Source organism: Toxorhynchites rutilus, chromosome 3, assembly GCF_029784135.1.
Source record: "Toxorhynchites rutilus septentrionalis strain SRP chromosome 3, ASM2978413v1, whole genome shotgun sequence".
Taxonomy (NCBI): domain Eukaryota; kingdom Metazoa; phylum Arthropoda; class Insecta; order Diptera; family Culicidae; genus Toxorhynchites; species Toxorhynchites rutilus.
Genome location: NC_073746.1, coordinates 82,938,686 through 82,963,440, shown reverse-complemented (window position 1 = coordinate 82,963,440; position 24,755 = coordinate 82,938,686). Strand labels below are relative to the sequence as shown.

Genomic DNA, 24,755 nt, shown 5'->3' with positions numbered 1-24,755 from the left:
ATTTATACAAAAGTAACTACTCCTTGGTCCAATGCAGCACTTCCTGTCGTTAAATTTCACTACTTGCAAAGGGTACTGGAATGCAACGAGCAAACGAACAAACCACTTGGCTGTGTGTCCTACTAATTCCATTTCATCGATTTTGGGAGTTTACAGACTCAATATATAATACTTTGACGGAATCGCTAGGTTGTTCCACACATCAGCTAATGATTCCTCTGCATACACAAAATGTTTCGTTTCCAGATGTTTTGATTTTTTCATCCAAGTGAAATGCTTCATGATCATGAGGAAGTATTGAACCCACTAAATCTCTGGAAAAATGGGCAATCTGACGTTCAACTCGTTTGAAAGCAGTGTGTCCTGAAGCATTTGTAGCAATGAATATTGCATCGAGATTCAATCAAAAATATTTATGATCTTTATACAACGAGGATTCTCATCTGGTTCTCCATTAACTTTAACTATGAACTGACTAGATTATTCCTTGATTCTTTCATTGTCTATTTCCATTCCCAATCCAAACCGGTTCCAGCTCCACATGCTTTTGAAATAGAGCTCACGAGAAAATGCGTACGAAGACCAGACGAAGACTGAACGAATTTCAACGTACATTGGACCTGTGTATTCAATTGCTTCATCATGACCAAGGTGCCCTAGCTTTATTTTGCATCCTGCGATATCAAACGGAATAAGCTTATGTTTTACTTTAACATTCCTTTACTCGTGCTGAATTAAAAGACTATTAAAACTGAATGAAGTTAAAGAAACAATATTTTCTGGAGTTTTTTCATTCAACTATATATTTTTGTTTGAATGAATACCAGTAACGCCTAAAAATACACAATAACAATATCACAGTTTGTGATTACACGAGTTGCGATTTTTCGCGCGAGTACAGGAGTGTTGAGCAACGCAACCTCGACCCTCTCTCCCCTTTCTCGCGTTACGTAATTTATGTACGACACATCATGCATATTGTTCTTTTTGAAAATTCAGATGGAGATGGAGTCTGCACATATTTGACGTTTTGTGGATTTATAATATGAAAACATAAGTGTTGTGAAACTAGCAAAAGAATTTAACTCTAGGCTGCAAATATTATTCAATATGAATAAGGTATTGTTTGGTTTACTTGCGAAAAGTGCTCATTTAAGAATACCACAGCAGTCATTACATGCATTGAGAAGAAGCTACTGTTTTAAAAGCGATCTATCGCTGGATAAAATTTATTCCAATAGCAATTTACGACTGTATACTCCAGCTCCTCCGGTAATATTACTTCGATAACATCATCATAATTTTCCATTCAACAAAGATATATTTAGTCATCAACAGAGAATAAATTTAATGGATACATACCGCTAGACAAAATAGATATCACATACAGTCGCAGTAGTGGCCCAGGTGGGCAAAATGTTAACACCGTTAGCACAAAAGTTGATGTCCGCTTTCATTTGGGAACGGCCAGCTGGCTGCCCGAATCGACTCGGGAGCGATTGGCTGCTTCGGTACACTCGCTCATTTATACAATCGAGTAGAATCTCATTGATCAATTTCGTCGTTCCAGCATAAAGGGCGCGTCACCAAGGATGGTTATTTCGTAATCAAGAGTGAACTCACCCGTTCCCAGCAGATGAACACGGCAGACGCCCTGGAAAAGTTGCGTACATTTATACGCGAAGCTGAGAAACCGCAAACTGCAGAACTTTCGCCCGAAACGATCGAAAAGTTGCGCCGTCGACACGAAAAAGCTGTCCGGGAAAGACTAGCTGTTAAGCGGAATCGGTCACAAACTAAAGCGGATCGTCAGTCACCCTCAATGTGAAGCATTAATTTGTTGATAGAAATATAGAAATCATTGAAACTGCCAATCAGAGTTTCGGAACTAAGACATAAAAATGAATATTGTATTTGTTTCTTCAACTTCAACCAGAGTCAATTCCGATTGTTTCATTTTGGTTCATCGTGTTAAAGTAAAATCGGTATATTTAACAACGATTTTTAACTTTTCGCTCATTTCTGATGTCGTTTTCTTTTGTATTTGATAACTTATTTATTTTCAATAACGCATACTGGTATGTTTCATACTTCATTACTGTCAATAATAACTTGATATTATCCTACTTCTTCGGCCTCTTCATCGTCACTTGATTCGCTCGGTGGATAATCCGGTTCATACTTTCGTTCGTTCTGCTCGGTTTCCGCCTTTTTGAGGTAATCGTTCTGTACCTCCAGGATTTCTTTACTATTTTTACAACCCGCATACCCATCCAGCAGTTCCTGGTTCAGTTCAACAAACGAGTGCCCCCATGAGAACTTGCTCAAATACCACAGTGCTTCTTCTTTGAAGCCTGTGATATACATAGAGGCGGCTATCGCTTCCACACATGACAATTTGCAGGGTTTGCCGTAGTTTACTGCAATAGAAGGTATATATGTACACAAACAGTATATGAATGCGCTATGAATCATTTACTTGGGTTGGCCGCTACTAAGAACGGAAGTAGACGAGGATGAGGAGATTTCATCTTATTGAATGGGGTTTCGTCTAATCGTGCCCATGAACAATCAACAACAGCAATTCCCGAGCTTGAAATAATATCTTTGTCCAACGGGCTCACGCAGTTTACACCAACTGGTGTGAGAACAAGTCCGGGAAATCTTAAAAAGAGAACATCTTAAAAAATAATTTGCATTAAACATTTTTCACTTCGTTACTAACTTTTTCCCCAGACGCAGAGTGTTGATCAGACCATGGCGGGCCAGCTTCCGCCCAGAGCACTTTTTTGGATCACAGTGGTTCAAATCCCACATACTAACAGGGAATTGGGGTGGTTTCCCCAAATCAAATTTATTGTTTGACGATTCATCCCCGGAGGTTTCTGATTCAGAATTGCTGTCTTCACCGTCGTCGCTGTTGGTTTCGTCATCCGATTTCAGAGATAGTTCCGAAGCCTTTTCGGCAAGTTTTTCCGTGCGGCACTCATAATTCTTAGTTCCGAGATTTTTCTTTCTATGCTTACGTGAATTATTCATATTCGGATATTTTTGCAATGTGATCAACCGGCCAAAATATGTAAACAATAACACGTGTTCCGAACAGGGGTCCGTCAATGGTGTTCACACTCAGAAAAAATAACTATATTTTTGTCTTAATATATACAGTGTAAAAGTTTATCGATTTATTTTTCGTTGAATTTTTGCTAAATTTCATCACTATAATATAAAATAATTATCGGACACAATTGACAATTGATTTTTTTAACGCTTTCCGAAAATACAGTGACTCAAATCCGTAATCGTACTCCACCATGCGGATCTCTTTTCCCTACTTATGAAAGTTGAAAACAAGCTTTAGGAACATTCTATTTAGATAAAGTTATGGTGTCATATGAGAGTTAAATGGTTTTTTATCTGTTTTCAGAATCATGGTTTTGGCGTAGGACTACGTCATTCATTTCTGTACCGGGGTGTAAGTTCAAAGTTTCGAAAACGAGAGAGTGACGCTGGAGTGCAAGGTTTTGCACGTTAATACCTCTTTATCGGCTGAATGGAGCGGTATAATAATCACTTCATCCGAAAGATAAAATGTCAACGAGTTATATGATTATCACTTATTGGTCCATAAAATCGTTTCAATAGCTTAAAAATTGTTTTGAAAGCAAGCTATTGAAATCACCATTGCTCATTGATGATGATTGGTGATCGCAATGTGTTCCCGAACACGGACGCAAAATCTAGGCACCTGGAGAAACCGTCATAGCGAATACATGCAACCTGCGACTTCTTTTGCTCGCTTGCATTAGTGTTTGGGAAACCATAGCGGACACATGCAAGGCGCGAGTCTTTTACTCGCATCAGTTTCTGTTCTGCTTTCGCATGGAACAGTCATGAAAAATTGTTTGCGTGTGAATATGTCCAAGCGAAGGAATATTCGCATTTACGGATTTGACTTGGTGTTCCCGTGATGCAATCCTATTGGCGGATTTACGCAAAGCAGAACCACAATAGTGATGATGTTTGTTTATTCTACGCACTGAAAAGCAAGATTCGGTCGTGATTATTAATTTTATTTCTATTTAGATTCATTTCAACCATTGAATGTCTTCAGTATATGGTAAGAAAGTTAGGGCTTTGTATATTTAGGATGATTTAAACACGCGATTGGACCAAAATCATTGATAATATTCGAACATTTTGAGTTTGATAATGGATACAGGTTATGAATATTGTGGATAATGGTGATGATATCGATATCATATTAAGTTGGATTATATCATTGATAATGGAAGGCCGATACAAGAAGGATTTGCAGCATTCTAGCGCAACACATGCTACTCATCGTTTATCTAGTTGAAAACAAATTAAGTTATACCAAGCCATTCTTCAAAATATAAATACCACATTGTAAAATGGCGAATTTTATGCAAGGTTGTATAGACTTTATTTCGTTTTCACCGTGAAGTGGCGCCCTCAGTTTCTATTCTGCTTCTGCACGTTGTTCTCACGAAAACAAAAATGAATCATGTATCAAACATCTTCAGTTGCTTTTACAAGGCCACTCGAATTCCATCGGTTCGTTTCGGAACCGCCAACAAGTTCGAAAGAGTTGAATTTTATGTTAATCACAAGTCCATATTTATACTCATAAAACCACACACTAACAAGAAAAAGTTTGAGCATCTTTCAAAATAATCATTCATTTATTCATTTAGAATTGATTCAGATGCAATTTCAAATAAATGATTACAGAGCCAACGGTAGTCCTACGTTTACCTTGCGGTTATATCACAGATATAACCCACTTCTTGTTTTTATTTCTCTAAAAATTACTCAAACTCATAATCGTACGCTGGTTGAAGTCTCTACGTGATTTCGAAGGCGTTGGCCAATTTCCGAATTCCATCATTAGTATGGTATCCCTTGTTGATTGCAATTACCCAGCAAACATTAAATCGTATAATTTTGCACGTGCCAAGTCTTACAGGAAATCCGAATAAATCATAATCGCATATATTGTGAATTTAATTGACTGTTGGATTCCGAGGTCATTTCAGCTTCCTATTTGAATCGTCGCTTTTTAAGAGGGGTGATTAAATTCATGGAAAAACCTCACTGATCACCCCTTCAACTTTCTTTCAAATGTCAAAACACAAATCAAAACAAACCCCGGATGAATTGAACTGGCGAAATAGTTTACAGTAAAACAGGTTGGAAATTGAATTTTACGGTTGAGTTACAATAATTTTGCTGAATTTTTTTTTGTGATAAAAATTTAGTTAACTTTACAGAAGATGGATGGCACTTTAAACGAGTTTCCTGGTGAGGACGCTGAATTCTGTGATTTGGAGTTCCTGGAGTCAGTATATAATAGTGACGGCTATGAAAATAATGAGGAAAACGAGCAATCTTCCGAAATAGTAAGAACATATTACATATCATTGCTATCCAACTGTATTCTAAGTAAGCCAGTGATACCAAGACCCTATCTTTTTTTCAGGATTCAATGGAAGATACAGCTGCAAATGAAGGATCCAGAAAAAAGGGATCCCGAAAACACGTCACTATTAATCTATCAGCGGAATCGGAATACAGAAAGTATCGATTTCATTTTGTTGGAATGTTTTATATTCGTTTGTTTCGAACACAACATTTGACGGATCCGATATACTAAAGAGATGTGTATGGACGTACACTGTCTGAATTACGCCGGTGTATTTGGGAAATTTGCAAGGCTTTTGTTTCTCGCGAAGTCGTTGTTGAACATATTGAGGCCGAAAAAGATGTAAGATGGGCAGTCCAGCAGATTCCGGATGTGACTGATAGATACTGAGAATGAGGTAAATTTGGTAAGCGCGGCTTGAACAGTACTCGATAGTGGCATATTATCACTCTCTTTGAAGTTTCTCTTCAAATATCTCTTAATTAATCCAAAAACAACTTCAATTGGATTGTAAAATGGACAATAAGCTGGTAAAAAGAGAGGAATTATACCCAAAGAGCGCAAATATTGTATCATATTCGCATCACAATGAATGCGAGCACCGTCCATCACCCACACTGAAAATTTACCTGGATATGATCGTACATTACCATTGAAGAGAGCCATTTTTCGACAGCAGTCGAAAAATTTTTGACGCGTGAATGTACCTTCTGTTTCAAAACTTTCTACTATGCCAGCTTGCCCTAAAAAGCAGAGACACGAAATTCGTGGTTTCCTGCAAAACTCTCCTCTAAACATTAATTTCTGTCCTATAATTCCGTATCCTCGGTTGCGCATGATCTCCGTATTTGCAAAGGCAACTTCGTCAAGAAAAAGGAGTTGGTGAAGATCCCAAAACAGCTCAATTCATTAACATATCTTTCGATATCTACTTGGCGTATCTGGATAGCTCTCCTCTCCAAGACTTTCCATGTCATTCTATATGCGTGTAATATTTTACAAATTGACGATGCGCTGATTGAGACTCCAAAGTGCATGATGAACTGTTGGCGAGCTTCGTCGAGATACAAGATTTTTCTGGTACAGGTTTATCAACCAAGTTCGTTTGTCTACATCTTTCTAAAAGTATTCTGACGTTTGCTACGAGTTATTATTCCTTCTCGTTCATATTCCACAATCCAGGAACTGATGATTGATTTGGATTTCTTGTAGATTGTACTTAACTGTGATCGTGATAATCCTAGGAAGTAGTAGCCATACAAACAATGATATTTTGTGTTGATGTTAGCCCGACGATGCTGAACGTTTTCAATAATTGAATTTTCCATGCTGCTATTAATCGAAAATACTGGCGAAATACGATGACGATAATTGGATTTGTCACTTTTGACATGTTTAGCTGTCAACGGCAAACGCGACAATTTTTACGACCGTTTCAAATGCGACTGTTTCGAACCGTCGTGTCCAGTTAGAGAATAGACGCACAATAATATCAATCAAAGTATGTATCGTGTATATTTGAAATCGCATAAAATGTAAAAACTCGATTTTATATACCATTTTGATAATGGTATATAAAATCGAGTATTTACATTTTATGTATTTTATTAAGTCGCAATTCGGTATAATAAACATCAATTTTATGATGTACATTGTCGTAAAATATATTTAATCCACATCATATGCGTATATTACGCTGATGCAGTTTGTGTGTCGTATAAGCGTATAATTTAAATCGATTCAGTAATGTAGTAAATCGTGTTGCATGCTGAAGAAAATCATGAAACAGGAAATCATATTAGATCCTAATAAAGAACATATTACATCATATTGAAATGTCAATGATGCACTCGAAAGTTTTAACCGCTGTTGAATTAAATTTCAGATAGCCGCGCGAGATATCTGGTCGATGATAATCCAGACGACCGGAGTTCGAACCCACATCGGAGCAGTTTTCACCAAACATCAATCTGTGCCATTTTAAACATTCATATTCCACTCCCAACACGAGTCAATCAAACAGATATTATTTCTACAAACATATAAAAATGGCGATTCGTGCGGCTATAATAAACAGAAGCCAGATAGTGAATGGCCAGGCGATTCTGGTGAACTAGGAACGACTGCAGAAGAAATACGTTCTAGCGTTTTTCATCACGATATCACTTCACCATTGATGTGTTTCGAACGTTTCTCCAAATGGAAGCGACTGTTAAGAACTGTTGCATATGTGTATAAATTCATTACAAATCTCCGGAAGAGTGTCAATCAAGGACCGCTCGAGCAAAAGGAATTAGATCGTGCAGAGCAGATTATATATTCCCAAATCCAAAGACAAGTCTACTCTGACGAATTCGAAATACTGAATAACATCGCTCCAGGAACACAGCCATGGGAGCGTATTTTACCGAAGTCCAGTTCATTGTACACCTTGTGTCCGACTATCGACAATTTTGGAGTTCTCCGAATGCAGGCACGTATTGCAGCTTGTGAATGGGTGTAGTCGTACTGGGGGGGGGTGTGTTAGTGTCACATCCCTGCGGAGTGTGGTGAACCTCACTTAACATTGCATATATATATATATATATATATATATATGATATGAAACTGCATATGGAAATAAAGAATGAAGAAGACTCTTAAACATTCAAAAATGAAGTTGACATAGTTTATAATTGGTGCACTAAGAGTTTATTACAGCTCAATGTTAGGAAATGCACTTTGATTACTTTTACAAGAAGAAGAACACCATTGAACAATTGTGTTATACTATCCTTCGTGGATCATTATAATACAATCATCCATAGAGCAAATAATATGTTGAGCTTCATTAAACGCTTTAGTTACCATTTCCACGATCCGTACACAATAAAAACATTGTATATTACATACGTCAGATCAATTCTCGAATACTGTAGTATTGTATGGTCCCCCTACATAACTTCACACGAAGACAGCATTGAATCTGTACAAAAACAATTTTTGTTATTTGCACTTCGTAAACTAGGCTGGTCTTCATAGCATCTATCTCCATATGAAGCACGCTGTATGCTAATCAATATTAAAAGCCTAAAAGAACGTCGGAACTCTGCCATGATTCTATTTATTATTGATATCATATCACAACGAGTGGACTCAGGAGAAATATTAGGAAACCTGAATTTTTACGCACCGATTAGGAACCTGAGAAACCCTAACATTTTTTACATAGATTATCGAAGAACGAATTATGCCAAATATAGTCCTATTAATCGTATGATGAGCCTCTGTAACGAACACAGTGAAACAATTGATGTAACCATGTCAAGATCAATGCTCAAAGACTATCTGAATAGCATAAGATATCGTTAAATTTCACTGTATAATTTGGGCAGCATATTTAGTCTACGCTGGCTTGACGAAATAAATAAATAAAAAAAAAATGATTCTGTAACTTGTTAAAATCGTCTTTTAAATAAAACGAATAAATTATCCAGCCAGCTCTCTTTAGATTTTTAGTTTTAAGTAAGTAGTTTTAAGTAGTATTAAGAATGTATCGGTCTACAATTTAGATTGACGACAATAAAAAATATATATATATATATATATATATATATATATATACATATGAAAAAAATTTGCTCAACTCCTGTACGATGTTACGATTCTGCTTTTCGGCATTGTGCTTCGCGTCCTCTGAGCTGATTAGATCCCAGCTTTCGATGTTTGCACTCATTCTGCGTTTGCAATTCCAGCGACTGTCGTTGGTGTCGTCCTTCGTCAAGTCGTTGCTCTACCGCCTGGAGGTTCTGGCATTCCAGTTGGCGCTTTCTGGCCAAATCTTGGAATCGATTCTGTAGCTCATCGTACTCTCTCTGTTTTGCCTGCAAACACATCTTCATGCTACTGTTCCTAGATTCGTACCGTCGAAGCGTCTCGTTTTCACTCTGCTTTAGGCTGCTAATTTTGGAGCGAAGCTCCTTGCCATCTGTCTCAAGTTGGCTGCAGGATTGGTTGAAAACAATCAAAGTGATCAATCAACAAACAACCCGAAAGGGTTTAATTAAAATGTCAAATAATAAAAGGACATGACTAAAAGGATCTATATCAAAACCAAGACGGGTCTATGGTACTAGGTGAGGCCGTTTCGTCACTAAGTTGGTTAGGGGAGCGGTATATGAGAACAGTACGGAAGAAAGTGGAAGGGGAATTATTTGCTTGTAGCGTGAAAGAGACAGACTGATCACGAGCGAGCTTCGGCAATAGCGTATTGTGTTTTGTTTACAAACAAAACACAGTAGACTTCCAAGATGGCTGATGAGTGGTTTTAGCAAGTTGGCCCACCTTAGTATATACTTCTAGGCGCCTTGATCAAAACAACACAAGCATTGGATCTAACAAAAAGAGTCTAACTGAAATCTACAAGTATAAAGGGACTACATATTTATGTCTTCGTTTATTCGAAAAATTTGTGATGTTAGTGTTGATTTTTCGTACAGTGCCGTATCAATAGTTGAAGCATATATTTTCGCGCTTCTGTTGATATGTGTCATTTTGATTATAATTTGGTTACTGTTTAAAAGATAATTTGAAAAAGAGAATTAAAATTTCAGTCATTTTTCTCAAAACTGTCATATTCGAGTTAGGCCCTATTGACATGTTGCTCTAGTATTGAAAATGAATTATCTTTACTATTTTTTCTGAATGTATGCTGGACAGCTGCCCTCTAGGACATTTGTCTTTTTAACGAAACTTATCTAATGTCAACTGTCAACTGTCAGGTCCGATAAGTAAAGAGAGCGAGAGAAGCATGGAAATTGAGCACAAAAAATCAGTCTATGTGGCCATCTTTGACGAATGTGGATTGAAGAAGTGTGGCGAAAACGTGTATGTGCTTCGGAAATCGCTGATTTTCCCTGATTTTCTGTTATAGCCACTCGGTTACATTAAATTTCGTGGACTCGGTGGTTACTGTATCGTTCGTGGATTGAAATATCGAAAAAGGAAGTCGGTTTGAACCCCGTTTCCACTGGAAATTTTTCATTCCAGTGTTGGTCTTCTTTTTCGGTTCTTTTGTTCCTATTCCTCCTCTCTTTGCGGTATCGGCTGCTGACAGTCGTCTTACGAGGAGGAAAGGTTCGTGTTTCATTTTTGGTCGAAAGCAGAACCTCAGTTGAGAAGAAGAAACGAAGGAATTTTTCACCAACACCCTGCGTAGAGCAGCAGCAGCACTAGCTTTCTTTCCTGTGAAAACCCCCAAAAAAGAAGGCAAATCACAAAACAAAAATGGCCCAAGATAGTGATTCAAATGAAATCAGTGCAAAGTTTTCCACACTGAACGTGAATGCGTTGGAATTCGTTCCGAGTTTTGCCACCTCGGCAGCTTCCACAGCAGTGGTGCCTCCCGTTGTGGCCCCATCGGCGACAGTGTCCACCACAACAGGCAGCTCTTCCGGCGGAGCAAACTCGCCGACATCCGCCGCGGCCACGCCAACACCACCATCGAGCAGTGCTGGTCAGACACCCGTAGACGCAAAGGGTGAGGATGGAATCAAAACGCCGGAAAATAATGGTACGTAAGCTAACATATTGCCTTCTTGACACTCCTTTGCATGTGCTGCGAAGAGAAAGTTGGTTGACGAGAAGAGAAAAAAAATGAAATACGCACGACGGATAGAGCTGTCGTGAAAAGCGAATTGAATATTGTCAATGCTTGAGGCGTGGGATTGTTTTCAAGCATAAATTCTTGGCTATTTCTATTAGCAGAATACTGTTAACATCTGTTGGGGTATTGATTCTTGTAATTATTTTTTTTTGTTTAGTCGGTTGTTGAGTTTTGGTTGAGGTGGATATGAATTTATGTTTGTCCCCGAAGTGAGAAACATTGGAAAAACACGTTGACAGTATATATCAATAAATACCGAATAATTAATGAAGAAGGTAATACAGTTTAGAATTTTCGTATTTTGATTTACTCCCACTTCTCAATTATGCAAGATAAAGTTATGAAGACACCAATATGTTTAATTGTTTTCTATCGACAATTAGTTTTTGTCAAATGTAACTTCATAAGATCGGTAAAATATGAATACGTCAACCTACACAAACACATCATCTGCTAATAATGTTTCATTTAGAAAGAAGGCGGACCAATACAACTGCGTTACGACCGCGTGTTGCAGAGAAAAGCATTCGAAGAAAAACTGGTAATAACCAGGGGTATGACTAAAACGTCAAATCCCTCATATTGCCAGTGTACCCAATATTACTGCGGTTCATTGACATTTTGGTTCTGTCAATTACTGTTGTTTAAAACTCGGTCCGGTTATATAGTCGAATAGTGGCTAACTTTAAACTCCATGTTAAATGTGAACACCTCCATGTGAAACCGAAACATGAAAATCTCTCATACAGCTAGAAATAAAGCATACTATTCTCCGTGATTTCAACGACTTCAATCCTTGCAAATGATATGTTGGTAAACAAATGAACCATATTGATTTTGGTTTTGGGTAGCCTATATTCAATTGATGTCTAACCCCTGGTAATAACCCTCCTCGATTGATTTCATCCGGTTTATCTGCTAAAATTGATTATTCGTTTTTCTTCGAAACTTCTATATTCTTGTGTAAACAGTCTAGAAGTCCTTTTCATGTTTCAAAGTCCCAATGTGAATCATTCCCTTCACATGTGTATGTGGGAGTTTGCCATATTAAAATGTGGTCAATGACTGTGGTAAAAAATCATGTTGAGTTGGATTTGGAGGAAAACAACCGTAGTTTGTCAACCTCTCGAGAAGTAATAAGGGTCCTTACTGCTCGTGTGACATTGATTATTTATTCTTCGAGATTGTCTACACAATTTTGCACGATTAAGGAGCATGTCCAAAGTGTGTTTTTGGATGTTTCAAGAAAGGTCGTTGTGAATGCGGTATATGCCTCCTAGATGGACTCCATGTCGACATAGTATTGTTTCTGTTGGCTAATGTCCTTATCCAAATGGGACAAATTATATAGTACTTGATTCGACTAAACAGAAGGAAGTGATGATAAAAATGCGAAATTTTGGTCAAAAAGTGTTGTAAGTGACGATCAATGAAGAGAGCACTGTCATGCAACAAGCATCAATTTACTATATGGGCTGAAAAGACTCGGGATTTTTCAACAGATGGCGCCAGAGAGGTTCATCTTTTACTAGTTTATGTGTGAAGTTCCAGGACATTTCCTTTATTTGTTCACAAACTATAGTTGTTTAAGTGACCTGAGCATTCGTATAGAATATGGAAAAAGAGAAATATCGTATTCTGATCAAACATTGTTTTTTGATGGGAAAAACTCGTGAACAATCAATGCAGTGGTTGACGAAATGTTACTTCTGCTCCTTCTTGAAGTTTAACGGTGTTTAGTGAATTTAAAATGGATGGATGGATGAGATGCCCCTCGCTCTGGAAGGCCAAAAGAGGCTACGAATTCAGAAATCGTAAAACAAGTGCATCGACTCATTTTGGACGATCATAAGAGTAAGTTACGCGAGTCGGCTGAGACCGTAGGTATTTCAAATAAACGAGTGGGATATATTTTGCACGACATTTCGGACACGCTATTCGCTATCCGCGCGATGGGTGCTGCGTTTGCGAATCGTCGACCAAAAACAGCGGCGCGTCGATGATTCAAACAGCTGGTTTGGCGTTGTTGAAGCCTAATCGAGTGGACTTCTTTCGGCGTTTTGTGACAATGGCATATTTCGAAGACTTAGACGTTTCGTACTACAGAGACAGGATCGAAATGTTCGTTTTGTTACCAACCAAACTATTCTCTAGAAATAATTTATATGGCAGAACAACGTTTCCCAGGTCAGCTAGTATAATTATAATATTGCAAGAATATACGTTGTTGCTGATCTTTGTTTTATCATTTAATTTGTTCAATCGATGATTGTAAATATCAATTATTGGACCCTTCAGCTGACACTAGAAGAGACTTGTGAGTGGAAATAAAACAACGTGTGAGTTGGTCAAAGTCTGAACAAGTAGTGAAAATTTTATTACATCTATTTATCCTGGTAAACGAACAACGGTTACTAAGGTTGCTCCAGGATACTACCTATCAACTATTTAGATCGCAGGTTACTACTCCAACACTCCTCCTTAACCTACGATCCCGGTCAATTCCATGAATTGAATATGTTTCTGTTTCGCCAAAGCCTTTGTAAATCCGTCAGCCGGATGTTCGTGCGTAGGGATGTAGTGGAGCTTGATGTCACCTTTCTCAACAACATCCTTCACAAACTGGTAACGGATAGACACATGCTTCGTCCGGGGATTACATCCGTCGTTGCGAGTCATACATATTGCGGATTGATTGTCGCAAAATATCGCTATTGTCTGCTCACCGTCAATCTGCCGAAGAAGCTGCTGCCACCAGAGCGCCTCTTGTGTCGTTCTAGATAATGCGATGAACTCCGCTTCACAAGATGACAAAGCCACGCATGACTGCCGCTTCACATTCCACGAGATGGCTCCTCCCATCTTCTTGAACACGTATCCCGTTGTTGATTTGCGCGTATCAGGATCTCCTCCCCAATCCGCATCTGTATAACCGGTCAACTGGGAATCGCCGCTCTTCAAGTACATCAACTTCTTGTCACATGTGCCACGAAGGTAACGCATAATACGTTTTACAGCCTCCCAATGCTGTCTTCCAGGGTTTGCAGAAAATTGACTCACCAAGTTAACTGCAAACGCTATGTCCGGTCTGGTTGCTTGTGCTGCATACAATAACGAACCAACCACTTCCTTGAAGGGAACCTTTTTCATCTCTTCTACTTCTTCCGGGGTCTTGGGGCACATCGACTTGTCTAGTTTATTGCCGGAATCCATTGGCGTTGCAACAGGCTTCGAATTCTCCATGTTGAATCTTTTCAAAACATCCTCGATGTAGTTTTTCTGATCGAGGATAAGCTTTCCGTTCATTCGATCACGAGTTATCTGCAGTCCCAGGCAGAACTTCGCCTCGCCTATATTCTTCATTTTGAATCTGGAATTCAGGAAAGATTTCAGCTTCTTTTTGGCTTCTGCATCATTCGTGAACACTAGAAAATCATCCACATAGATTGTTACGAATAGCATCTTTCCGTCTTTCTTGAAAGTGAAGTACAGGCACTGATCTACACTGGAACGAATCAGTCCGAACTCCTTCAACGCTTCATCCAGTTGTGTGTTCCACACCCTGCTTGACTGTTTCAGTCCGTACAAAGCTTTTCGCAACTTGCACACCTTCGTGGGATCACCAACGTAGCCTTCAGGTTGTTCCATGTATATCTCTTCATCTTTGAGCTTTCCTTGCAGAAATGCAGTTACTGCATCAAGCTGCTCGATGTCGAGATCGTGTTGAACTGCCAACGCCATCAGCAAACGAATGGTAGAATATCTCACCACCAGAGAGTAAACTTCATTGTAGTCAACACCAGCGCGTTGGGAACATCCTTTTATAACTAGCAGTGCCTTGTACCTTTCGATATCGCCATCAGCACCTCGTTTAGTCTTGAGAACCCATTTATTTCTGATCGCCTTCCTTCCTCGCGGTAGATCAGTCAGAACCCATGTACCGTTTTCGTCTAGCGCTCGAATTTCTTCGTCCATGGCCTTCTTCCAGTGCTGATGGTCCGCTTGATTCAATGCATCAGTGTAGCTCGTTGGATCTCCGTCGTCCGCAACACCCTCATTGTCGGAATCATCATGTTCGCACTGTTCGGAAAGATTCTGTACAGCAGTTGAACTAAAGCATACAAAATCTGAATACTTGCCAGGAAATGAGCGCTCCCGACCGCTGCGCCTCAACCCTTGCAGCTCATCAGCTGATCTTGAAAATTGCGGTGGGAGCGCAAGATTAGGCACCACATTATTTGCAGAATGATCCGAAATGTTAGCCTGATCTGGCACAATTGCATTCATCGGTACTGCAACTTCATCTTGAACCCTTGGCGGAACGCCACCTCGCACGTCGCCGGCATTCGTTTCAACCCAAGTGAACAACTCCATGAACTCAATAGCTTCTAGTTGATCTTTCTTCAGCATATTTGATGGTCGTCCTTCATCCAAAATCACCACATCGCGGCTAATGATCACATCACCAGAATCAGGATTGAAAATACGATACCCTTTTGAATTGTCTGCATACCCGACGAAAACACCTTCACAGGACTTCACATCGAATTTTCTTCTCTTCTGTTTTGGGACATGAAACATCGCACGAGATCCAAACACCTTCAAATGCTTTAAATTCGGCAAACTCAAGGATCTGGACGGACTGCGATTCACTAGATATGCCGCTGGAGAAATAGCTTCTGCCCAAAATTTCTTTGGCAATTGAGCATCATTCAACATACATCTTGCTTTTTCGACCAAAGTGCGGTTCATCCGCTCGGCTACTCCATTTTGTTCTGGTGTATACGGACAGCTTGTTTGATGCACAACTCCGTCTCGGTGCATATTTTTCCGCATTCTTGAATTGACATATTCCGTTCCATTATCCGTGCGAAGTACTTTCAACTTTCTGCCCGTTTGCCGTTCCACGAGTGACTTGAACTGCTCATATACTTCTGCCACATGACCTTTCGATTCCAGACAGTACACGAACACTTTTCTACTTGAGTCATCGATGAAAGTTAGAAAGAATCGACTTCCTCCAAGCGATGGAACTTCAACAGGACCGCATACATCTGAATGCACCAAGTCCAGTAGGCCTTCTGCCCTCGTGCTACTTGCGTGAAAAGTGTCTCTAGCATGCTTTCCCTGGAGACAAGCAATGCAATCTTGAAGAGCTTCCTTCTTCAACACAATACCATCTGCCATCGACATCAACTTCACCATACTCTGCTGATTGATATGTCCCAATCGTCTATGCCAGATATTCGAATCCATCATCGGGAATGACTTCTCCTTCTTTTGGTTCAATCGATACAGACCATCTTCTTCCGTCCCAGAAGCAATCACATCGCCATCGTCGTCCAAAACTTCACATTTCGTTGCCGTAAAAACGACCTTCAGACCTTTCTTGCAAATCTTGCTGATGGATAGCAAATTTGTAGCCAAGTCAGGAACTAGCAGTACGTCTTGAACTTCGATGCTTCCTTCTTTGAGATCTAGCTCGACAAACCCTTTTGCAACGGACTTTATCGACTGATTATTTGCTGTATCAATCGAGTGCTCCAAACGTTCTTGCTTCTTGAAACCTTCTTCACATCTGGTCATATGACTACTTGCAGCTGAGTCGAAGTACCATTCTTCTTCTTTTCCTCTTCCAACAGCTAGCATCGCGTATAAAACCTTGCCTTTGTTCTTTGTTGGTTGCTTCTGCGGACAATTTGCTGCGAAATGTCCGGGTTTCTAACAATTGAAACAATTTCCGTTCTTCTTCTCGGTCTTGAACTGTCTCGGTTTTTGATTCTGCTTGGTGTATAACGCGCCCTCTGTTCCGGAGCTTTTCAACGGCCACTTCACGTCTTGAAGTATTTTCGCTTTCACGGTGTCGGCCGTCAGCTCAATCCCTGAGGCTTGCAGTCCCATGATCATGGGGTTATAGTATTCTGGCAATCCTTTCAATAATAGCGATGTCAGCCACTGATCATTTACCTCGAATCCGATTTCACTCAGGTTTTGAGCAGTTGTTACCAGTTCGTCGACGTAGTCTTCAACGGAACCAATTTCCTCCAACTTCACCGACGTCAACTTATCCAACAATCCGAAACGACGAATTAGTCCATTGTCCTGAAACGATTTCTGAAGCTTTTCCCACGCTTCTTTTGCCGTTTCAACGTTCTTCACCAAACTATAATTATTCTTCTCCAAGCTTAGGCAAATCGCAGCTAACGCTCGTTCGCTCATCTCGGGATCGACCTCTTGACCTTGAGTTGGCTTCACTGTTCGCCAGGAACCTTCTCTTATTAGGGTCATCTTCATTGCGAAAGCCCATGAAGCATAGTTTTCACGTCCACGCAGCTTCTCCATGTTCGAAAGATTTACAGGGTTTCCAAAGGCACGAACAACACCTGCGGGCCGCACGCCATCACCACCAGCCGGTAATCCTGCGCCACTGTTTGCCGTCCTCATACATCCGCTCGTGTTACTTCCAACACCACTGCTCTGGGGCGTGTCTCTCGGGATCATGGTTTCGGAATCGAAAATAAGCTTCTCTTAATATTCAGGCTATGGCCAGAACTGGGTCCATAACCACTTGTGAGTGGAAATAAAACAACGTGTGAGTTGGTCAAAGTCTGAACAAGTAGTGAAAATTTTATTACATCTATTTATCCTGGTAAACAAACAACGGTTACTAAGGTTGCTCCAGGATACTACCTATCAACTATTTAGATCGCAGGTTACTACTCCAACAAAGAGCCTAAATCGTTTGCGTTTGAAAAAATGAACAAAAATTGCCGATTTTTCATTTCATTTTCATTTCGCACTGATGAAACTACCCATGCAGTATCAATCATAGTAACCCATGAAATTGACCAGCTTTATCAGTTGAACTCTAACAGTGATGGCGAAAACAGTGAAGCCACTCTGTTTAGAAGTGTGCGCGTTCATAGAACGGTAGAACTCATAGAAGTCTTGGTCGTTATTGGCGAAAAACTCAAACAATAGATTATTCTTTTCTTCATCCCAATTTCAAGGAAGTTTTGCAATGCGAGAAAAAGGTGGTAATCGCTTGATGCCAGGTTCGGACTATATGGTGGATGCATTAAAACAACCCAATCAGACTTCCGGAGTTGTGTGGCCTTTCCGTATCCTGATGGAGCACAACACATCTTCCGTTGGTCAATTCTGGTTAATCACTAGCTTCAAATGGTTCATTTGTTGACAGTAGAGATCTTAATTTAGTGTATTGCACTACAATAAAAAAGTTTTAAAAAAATAATTGCACGTATTTTACTGTTACAGTATCGGCACCATTAACACCATTCACAATTTCAGCATCCTGGCTTGCATTTTCGCATTTTTCTAAGAAAAAAGTTTAAAATGTACCGAGTTTTCTCTTTGTTGACTTCCATTGTTAACACCCGGTAAATCACAACTAAATGGTATAAACAAAAAAAAGCATTATTTTTGTGTGAAATCTCACCTTTACAACGAGTCTAAACTTGAAATTGTATGATCGATATCGTGCGAGATATTGATCACTAAAACCAGCTACCGAGAAAATAATGGATCACTTTTTCCCCAACCAAATATATTATTGTTTCACTATGATTGATTTAAAGTTCCATATCTACAAGAACATATGCAAAATCATATCAAACTTAGGTATTAAATAATCAAATGGACGTGATCTTGTTAGTCGTAAAAGGATTTGTAAAGAAATTCTTCAGCTAATCCCACTACACGAGATGAGGATTTTTTTTCATATGAATATGAGCAGGGTTGCAATCAAACAGAATACCGAAAATTTAGTGGCTGCCAATCCAAGGAAGCCCATTGTACAATATCTACACTCTCCGAAACTTACAGATTCCAGCATCTAATTCCGATTCAGAGCGTGGAATGTTCAAAAGATGACAAAAGTGTTTTTAGTCGCAACTACTGACCGATTGTTTACAAAAAATATTTTTTTCGATCTTCCGAAGTGATTTTGCTCTTGAACTTTGTAACGAGCAAACCCGTTGTGTGTGATATCAGCATTAGGTGAGACTGCCGACTGCTTACTGCTAGTTGGAACGAAATTAATTATTAGAGTTCGCAAATGTCTTATTTATACAAAAAAAAATGAATGGATGAGGTTTGATTGCAATATCTCCTCTTTCCTCAGTGTCCGTATGAACGAACGCTGTATTTGCATTTTGACGTAGGACTACGTCTTTTATTTCTGTATCGGGGTGTAAGTTCAAAGTTTCGGAAACGAGAGAGTGACACCGAACTGCAAGGTTTTGAACGTTAATACCTCCGTAGACAAAATGTCTACGAGTTATATGATTGTTAATTATTGATTCCATAACTTGTTTCAATAGCTTCAAAATTGCTTTAAAACAGGCTATTGAAATCATAACAATCTAGCTCATTGATGACGATTGCTTTTGTGGTGATCGGAATGTGTTCTCGAACACGGACGCAAAATCGAAGCAACTGGAGAAACCGTCATCGCAAATACATGCAGGCTGTGACTTCTGTTACTCGCTCGCCAAATGCGCTCGAGTAAAGGAAGATCTGCGCATTAGGTTTCCGTGATGCAATTGAGACCAAGAGCATCAGATTCTATTTTGCCACAGAGGCCATGGAAATCCGTCGGAGCGAATGGATTCGTTTTCGCATACATTTAAAAAATCGATCTCGTGATGCAATCGAGACCAAGAGCATCAGTTCCTATCAGGGTTGCCAATAATATTATTCAAAAAACTGGAAGATTGCTCTTAAAAAACTGAAAGAGAACTGGATCCTGTAAAATCGTTTTAAGTCCGGCCTAGATTTATCAAAAAATGATTATTCTATATCTATTCCATCTATTGATAACGGAACATGTCGCCAGGAATATTGGTATAATAGGAGTTCTCTCGATTACCTTCTCAGGTTACAAAAAGATAACCCTCTACAATCGCGATTAAAATTCTATAATGTGTATAGCGCCTACATACGCATAATGGAACATATCTCCGGGACGATTGTTTCTAAAGGAGTTCTCTCGGCTTCTCAGGTTTTCAAAAGATAACTTTCCCCTTTGAGCTTGAAGTTCTATATAGATGAATAACAGAATATATCGCCTGTCCGATTGGTTTTAGAGTTCATGCGGTTATCTTTTCAGGTTTCCCAGAGATAACTCTCCGCCGTCGCGAATGGAGTTCTATAAAGTGTATACGCTACGAATAACATAAGATATCGACGGGACGATTGATTGTAGAGGAGTTCTCTCGATTACCTTCTCAAATTTCCCACAATTAATTTCCCCTGTCGCGATTGTATTTTGATTTAAAAAGATGCGATACATAATAGAATATATAGTCGGTCCAAAAAATTGTACAGGTTTTCCTTTTCAGGTTACCTAGAGAACCGCATGTTGTGAAATATTATCGGATTTTCATTTCGTCAAATGATCGATTGATGTAAACGGATGTAGAGTTTATCAAGGTAAATACACCTTGGGTCGATCGAACGAAAAATGTCAAAAAACAAAATTGGTCTAGACTCTCAGGTCAAGACATAGGAAGGATGAGGGAAGGATAATATTTATGCACTGTGATATTATTTTACATAAAATTGGTAAAACTTGGTGTGCTTCACATATAAAAAAACTGGAAGATTTTAGGGTTTAACTGTTTGACTGGATCGAGGGGAAAAAACTGGAACATTGGCAACGCTCAAAACAAACCTTCAAAACAAAATTTTCGAAGTATGTGTAATGCTTAACGGTGACTATTCATATATTTTTCACGGCTCAATGAAGTGGTATAATAATCACCTTATTTGAAAGATAAAATGTCTTGGAGTTATATGTTTGTTACTTATTGAATGCTTAGATAACGGTAGTCCTACGTTCACCTTGTGGTTATATCACGGATATAACCCATTTCTAGTTTTTAGCGAGCGATTTACGCACGCTTCCCTCGCAGTGGTACATAAAAATTATACCTAACGACACTACTTGTTCCTCGGTATAGAAAGCACAGTAAAGTAAGGACAAAAATGCACAGAACAAATGTACGGAAAAATGGGTATGCTTCCAATCTTTGCTGTTATAAACCAATCATTGATTAGGGAATTGTAATGTATAACATATCAAATAGTTTTCAGAGAATTTCCAATTCGATTGGTATGCAAATCAGCAACATCCATTGGTAGCGAAAATAGTTATAACCGTTGAAAATCTATACATATAAAAATGGATTTCTGTCTGTCTGTCAGTCTGATTCTTATGGACTCGGAAACTACTGAACCGATCGACATGAAAATTGGTATGTAGGGGTTTTTGGGGCCGGGGAAGGTTTTCGTGATAGTTTGAGACCCCTCCCCCCTCTCTAAGGGAGGGCTGCCATACAAATTAAACACAAATTTCTACATTACTCGGGAATTAATCAATCAAATGAAACCAAATTAGGTATATTGAGGTTTAGGGTACAATAAATGTTTCTATGGTGGTTAGACTCTCCACCCCCGTCTCTAAGGGGGGGCTACCATACAAATGAAACACAAATTTCTGCATTACTCGAGAATTAATCAAGTAAATGAAACCAAATTTGGCATGTGGAGGTTTTAGAGTGCAATCAATGTTTTTACGGTGGTTAGATACTCCTCTCTCTTCTTCATTTCCGTTCAGGCCGGGAGATTTTTCGTCAATGAAATTTCTTCCGACTTGCCCTGTGATCACGCGTATTCTAGAGCCTGTCACTTCAGAATACATTCAACGCGTGTTATACGGCATAGAAATCTCAACTAGGTACTATTAATAAAAACGACGCAAGTGTACCTACGTTGAGAAGGTAAAAGTTCCACTGGGAACGCTAATCGACGTAATCGACGTCTGCATAGCTAACCTTAGGGTGTTAACTTTGGGGTGAGATGTTTTACAGACATTTGCTTCAACATATGCCCAGAAATAATAAACCGAAGGGCTTAAATCCAGACTACTGGGTTGGTGGTCGTGAATCTTTCGATCAAAACTCCTTGCCTTCCATCGGCACGTTGAGTCCAGTTTGTCACATTTTCAGATCAACAGACATCCCTAAGCCAATCAATTCAGCTGGATGTTTCATTTGAAATGAAATTTATTTTCTCTGGAAAGTCGCAGAAGCAATACTAAAAATATTTTTCGTGTGAAAAAAGCATTATTGTTTTCTTTTTTTCAGCAAGGATAGAAACTGCTTCGATCTAGCGACTCTCTCTTATGCGTTCTGTAATTAAGTAGTACGTTACGCTGTTTCTGGAAGATACATGCAATTCATCTTTCATGATTCTTCGCATGAATTTAGCAAAAAATATTCTTTGGCCCGTTTCGTATCAAATCACGAAAAAATCTTGATTCCGACCAAGCGAATCCGGACTCACTGGACTCTGCAAACTCTCTTGATATCTGTGGGTAAGCAACAAACTGGTAACCATTCGTCGTTGTACATTTTCACAAGATTACAATGAAATACTGCCAATGCTGCTTATTTACAACGATACTAATTACTAATAAGTACATTGCAAAATATCAAAAGATTGACAAAATAACTCGAAAACAAGATGGAAATATTTTCGCATTTTCACTGGGGCATCCTACATATGTGCGCGACAGAACACGTGTCAAAACAGGTCAAGTGAGCGGATTTCAATCTCCTGAAACTAATTTCGAACGCCAGTGAACATGAACAACCATTGATGCTGTTAGTTGCCTAGTCGTAGTTACGAGTTTAAATTCAAGTAGTCGTTCAAATAATTTCCCGAACATAACTACAATGTTATAATCAGAGAACACGGAATCTTCAGTAATGGCGTCTGGAGGTGCTAGACAAGAAAGTGCATCGTTAGCCGGCAGGATAACAACAGTGCAGTAGACGTTTCCATAGCAAAAACTTGAGAAACGTGCCATTGTCACAAGTTGTTGTTGCAGCAAATCGAAGCACAACTAACAATGTGCGAATCGTTCACTCTCCGCTGCACACAGTCATCATGGTTTTTGTGCCAGACAAACGAGTGTGGCAAATTGCAGACTAATTTCCTTGACGATTGATGGAAAATCGATTCTTCGGCATCAGGTGTGTGGATCCCTCGGGGAAAATGTAACTACTTTCTAAGCGTCACCACGACGGGAAAATGGTTCGTGTGCTGAAATTGGATACGAAAACACAACAACCGGAAACGGGAGCCCAAAACAGCAAACAATATGTTCCGGCGTAGAAATATGAAGAAACGCATTAATGATGATTCCTTGTGCAGGCATGTCTTCTGTGTTCTTAGCTAGACTAGAAAGCGTGTCAACTTTGCAAGGGTGGCCATAAAAATCATACACTACTCCGCTGCAATTTTAATGCATATCAGAGTGGGTTGATTAGCTGCCAAGTGTTGGCTTTACGTAACCTCTGCTCTCTCACGCGGAATTGTCCGGGGTGAAGAGCATACGTGTGTCTGACAGACTGACCTATTTTTGCCGGTTGGTGGGTGGTGTTTGAAATTCTACAAGGGTATTCGGAGGATGGTGTCCTAGTAAAAAAAACGGCTCCGAATTGTATTGTGCTTTATTCGCGAAATTATTATTGAAACTAGCGCAATTGGGTCACCGCACTGCGAAACTGCTTTGTATTCTCAGTGTAGCTGGAGCATAGGATTCGATTTATATATGTTGTGTTGTTGTTCAGACACCTTCTAAATTCGGAATTAACGGTTCCCATTAGTGTTGCCACACGTACAGATTTTTTTCGTTATTTCTGGTACAGATTCTGTACGGTAGAGAGTACGGATTTTCGTCAAAAAGTACAAACTGGTACAGATTTTTTTTTCGCGGGTGAAATTTCTTACATTTGAACAAAGCTACATTAAGGTACAGTAAAACCCCGATTAACCGCGAGCGACAGCGAGTTGCATAGTAAATACATAGGCCTGTCCGAAGTTTATCAGTGAATGTAGACTCATGCTCTTTTATTTTTGGTCATGGCTTTTACATTGGGTCTGATCACGAACGTCACTTCACGGTGAAAACGATATGAAGTGCATAAAACCTTGCATACAAATCATGTCGTTTTCGCCGTGAAGTGACCTTTGTGATCATGTCCATTATTTGACCACTGGTGTACACGACCTTATAGATGGATAGTTGATTGATTTCTGTGTTGATTAAACATAGTTTTCATGCTGAAACATATGTTTGCATCTCTTTTTTAATCCTTGATTGTGTTATCCGCGATTTTCGTTATCCGCGGTTAGCTTGCCCGACTATTCCGCGGATAATCGTGGTTCTACTGTGCATGATTACTTTTACGCCGCAGTATCGCTTGGTGCGCCAGCTCGAAACTTTTAATAAATGATAGTATGCAATCTAGATTCAGAAAAACGATGTATAAGCATCATCAAACAAACTGTGGCAACACTGGTTCCCACGATATCAAATCGGATAAATTCACAACCAATAATTCATACAACTCTTTTTGCAGAAAGTGAACCCCTGGACAGTTGGGACGCCGAGGACGATTCTATCCTGACGCCCGAAGATGAGGAAATGGAATTGGACGATGGTGAGGTGGACGGCGAGAACGTAGCGAAGGTTTCCAAGAAGAAGCCCCCGAAGGTCGAGGAAAGCAAGAGCAAAAAAGAGCACGTAAATGTAGTTTTCATTGGTCACGTCGGTAGGTTCAGTATGTGCGGAAC

General features: G+C 39.5%; 3 protein-coding genes and 1 pseudogene across 3 annotated transcripts in view; 2 read left to right on the top strand and 2 right to left on the bottom strand.

Annotated features, from left to right (window-relative positions):
* The first annotated feature begins 1,017 nt into the window (after positions 1 to 1,017).
* Positions 1,018 to 2,019, top strand: LOC129774371 (peptidyl-tRNA hydrolase ICT1, mitochondrial). The gene is made up of 3 exons (XM_055778103.1): positions 1,018 to 1,272; positions 1,329 to 1,511; positions 1,571 to 2,019. The coding sequence occupies exons 1-3, from the start codon at positions 1,111 to 1,113 to the stop codon at positions 1,826 to 1,828; spliced, it is 603 nt and encodes a 200-aa protein (XP_055634078.1). The 5' UTR covers positions 1,018 to 1,110; the 3' UTR covers positions 1,829 to 2,019.
* LOC129774369 (18S rRNA aminocarboxypropyltransferase) lies at positions 1,991 to 3,088 on the bottom strand. Its single transcript, XM_055778101.1, has 3 exons — positions 2,726 to 3,088; positions 2,480 to 2,664; positions 1,991 to 2,420 (listed from the first exon to the last, which is right to left on the bottom strand). The coding sequence occupies exons 1-3, from the start codon at positions 3,037 to 3,039 to the stop codon at positions 2,119 to 2,121; spliced, it is 801 nt and encodes a 266-aa protein (XP_055634076.1). The 5' UTR covers positions 3,040 to 3,088; the 3' UTR covers positions 1,991 to 2,118.
* A 2,619-nt stretch (positions 3,089 to 5,707) lies between these two features.
* On the bottom strand, positions 5,708 to 6,774 carry LOC129773284 (uncharacterized; annotated as a pseudogene).
* A 3,480-nt stretch (positions 6,775 to 10,254) lies between these two features.
* Positions 10,255 to 24,755, top strand: part of LOC129774362 (eukaryotic peptide chain release factor GTP-binding subunit ERF3A) — a 30,751-nt gene continuing 16,250 nt past the window's right edge. Inside the window, exons 1-2 of the mRNA XM_055778091.1 lie at positions 10,255 to 10,997; positions 24,542 to 24,733. Of these exons, the coding sequence (XP_055634066.1) occupies positions 10,712 to 10,997; positions 24,542 to 24,733 (478 nt within the window). The 5' untranslated portion in view covers positions 10,255 to 10,711. The remainder of the gene's footprint in view (positions 10,998 to 24,541; positions 24,734 to 24,755) is intronic.

What these genes read in the sequence shown, in the direction of transcription:
- LOC129774371 (XM_055778103.1), top strand. Translation starts at nt 1,111, where the DNA reads ATGAATAAGGTATTGTTTGGTTTACTTGCGAAAAGTGCTCATTTAAGA. An exon ending in TGTATACTCCAGCTCCTCCG is followed by an intron (nt 1,273 to 1,328) that starts GTAATATTACTT and finishes AGATATATTTAG; the next exon opens with TCATCAACAGAGAATAAATT. An exon ending in GGGAGCGATTGGCTGCTTCG is followed by an intron (nt 1,512 to 1,570) that starts GTACACTCGCTC and finishes TCGTCGTTCCAG; the next exon opens with CATAAAGGGCGCGTCACCAA.
- LOC129774369 (XM_055778101.1), bottom strand. Translation starts at nt 3,039, where the DNA reads ATGAATAATTCACGTAAGCATAGAAAGAAAAATCTCGGAACTAAGAAT. An exon ending in ACTCTGCGTCTGGGGAAAAA is followed by an intron (nt 2,665 to 2,725) that starts GTTAGTAACGAA and finishes TCTCTTTTTAAG; the next exon opens with ATTTCCCGGACTTGTTCTCA. An exon ending in CTTAGTAGCGGCCAACCCAA is followed by an intron (nt 2,421 to 2,479) that starts GTAAATGATTCA and finishes CTTCTATTGCAG; the next exon opens with TAAACTACGGCAAACCCTGC.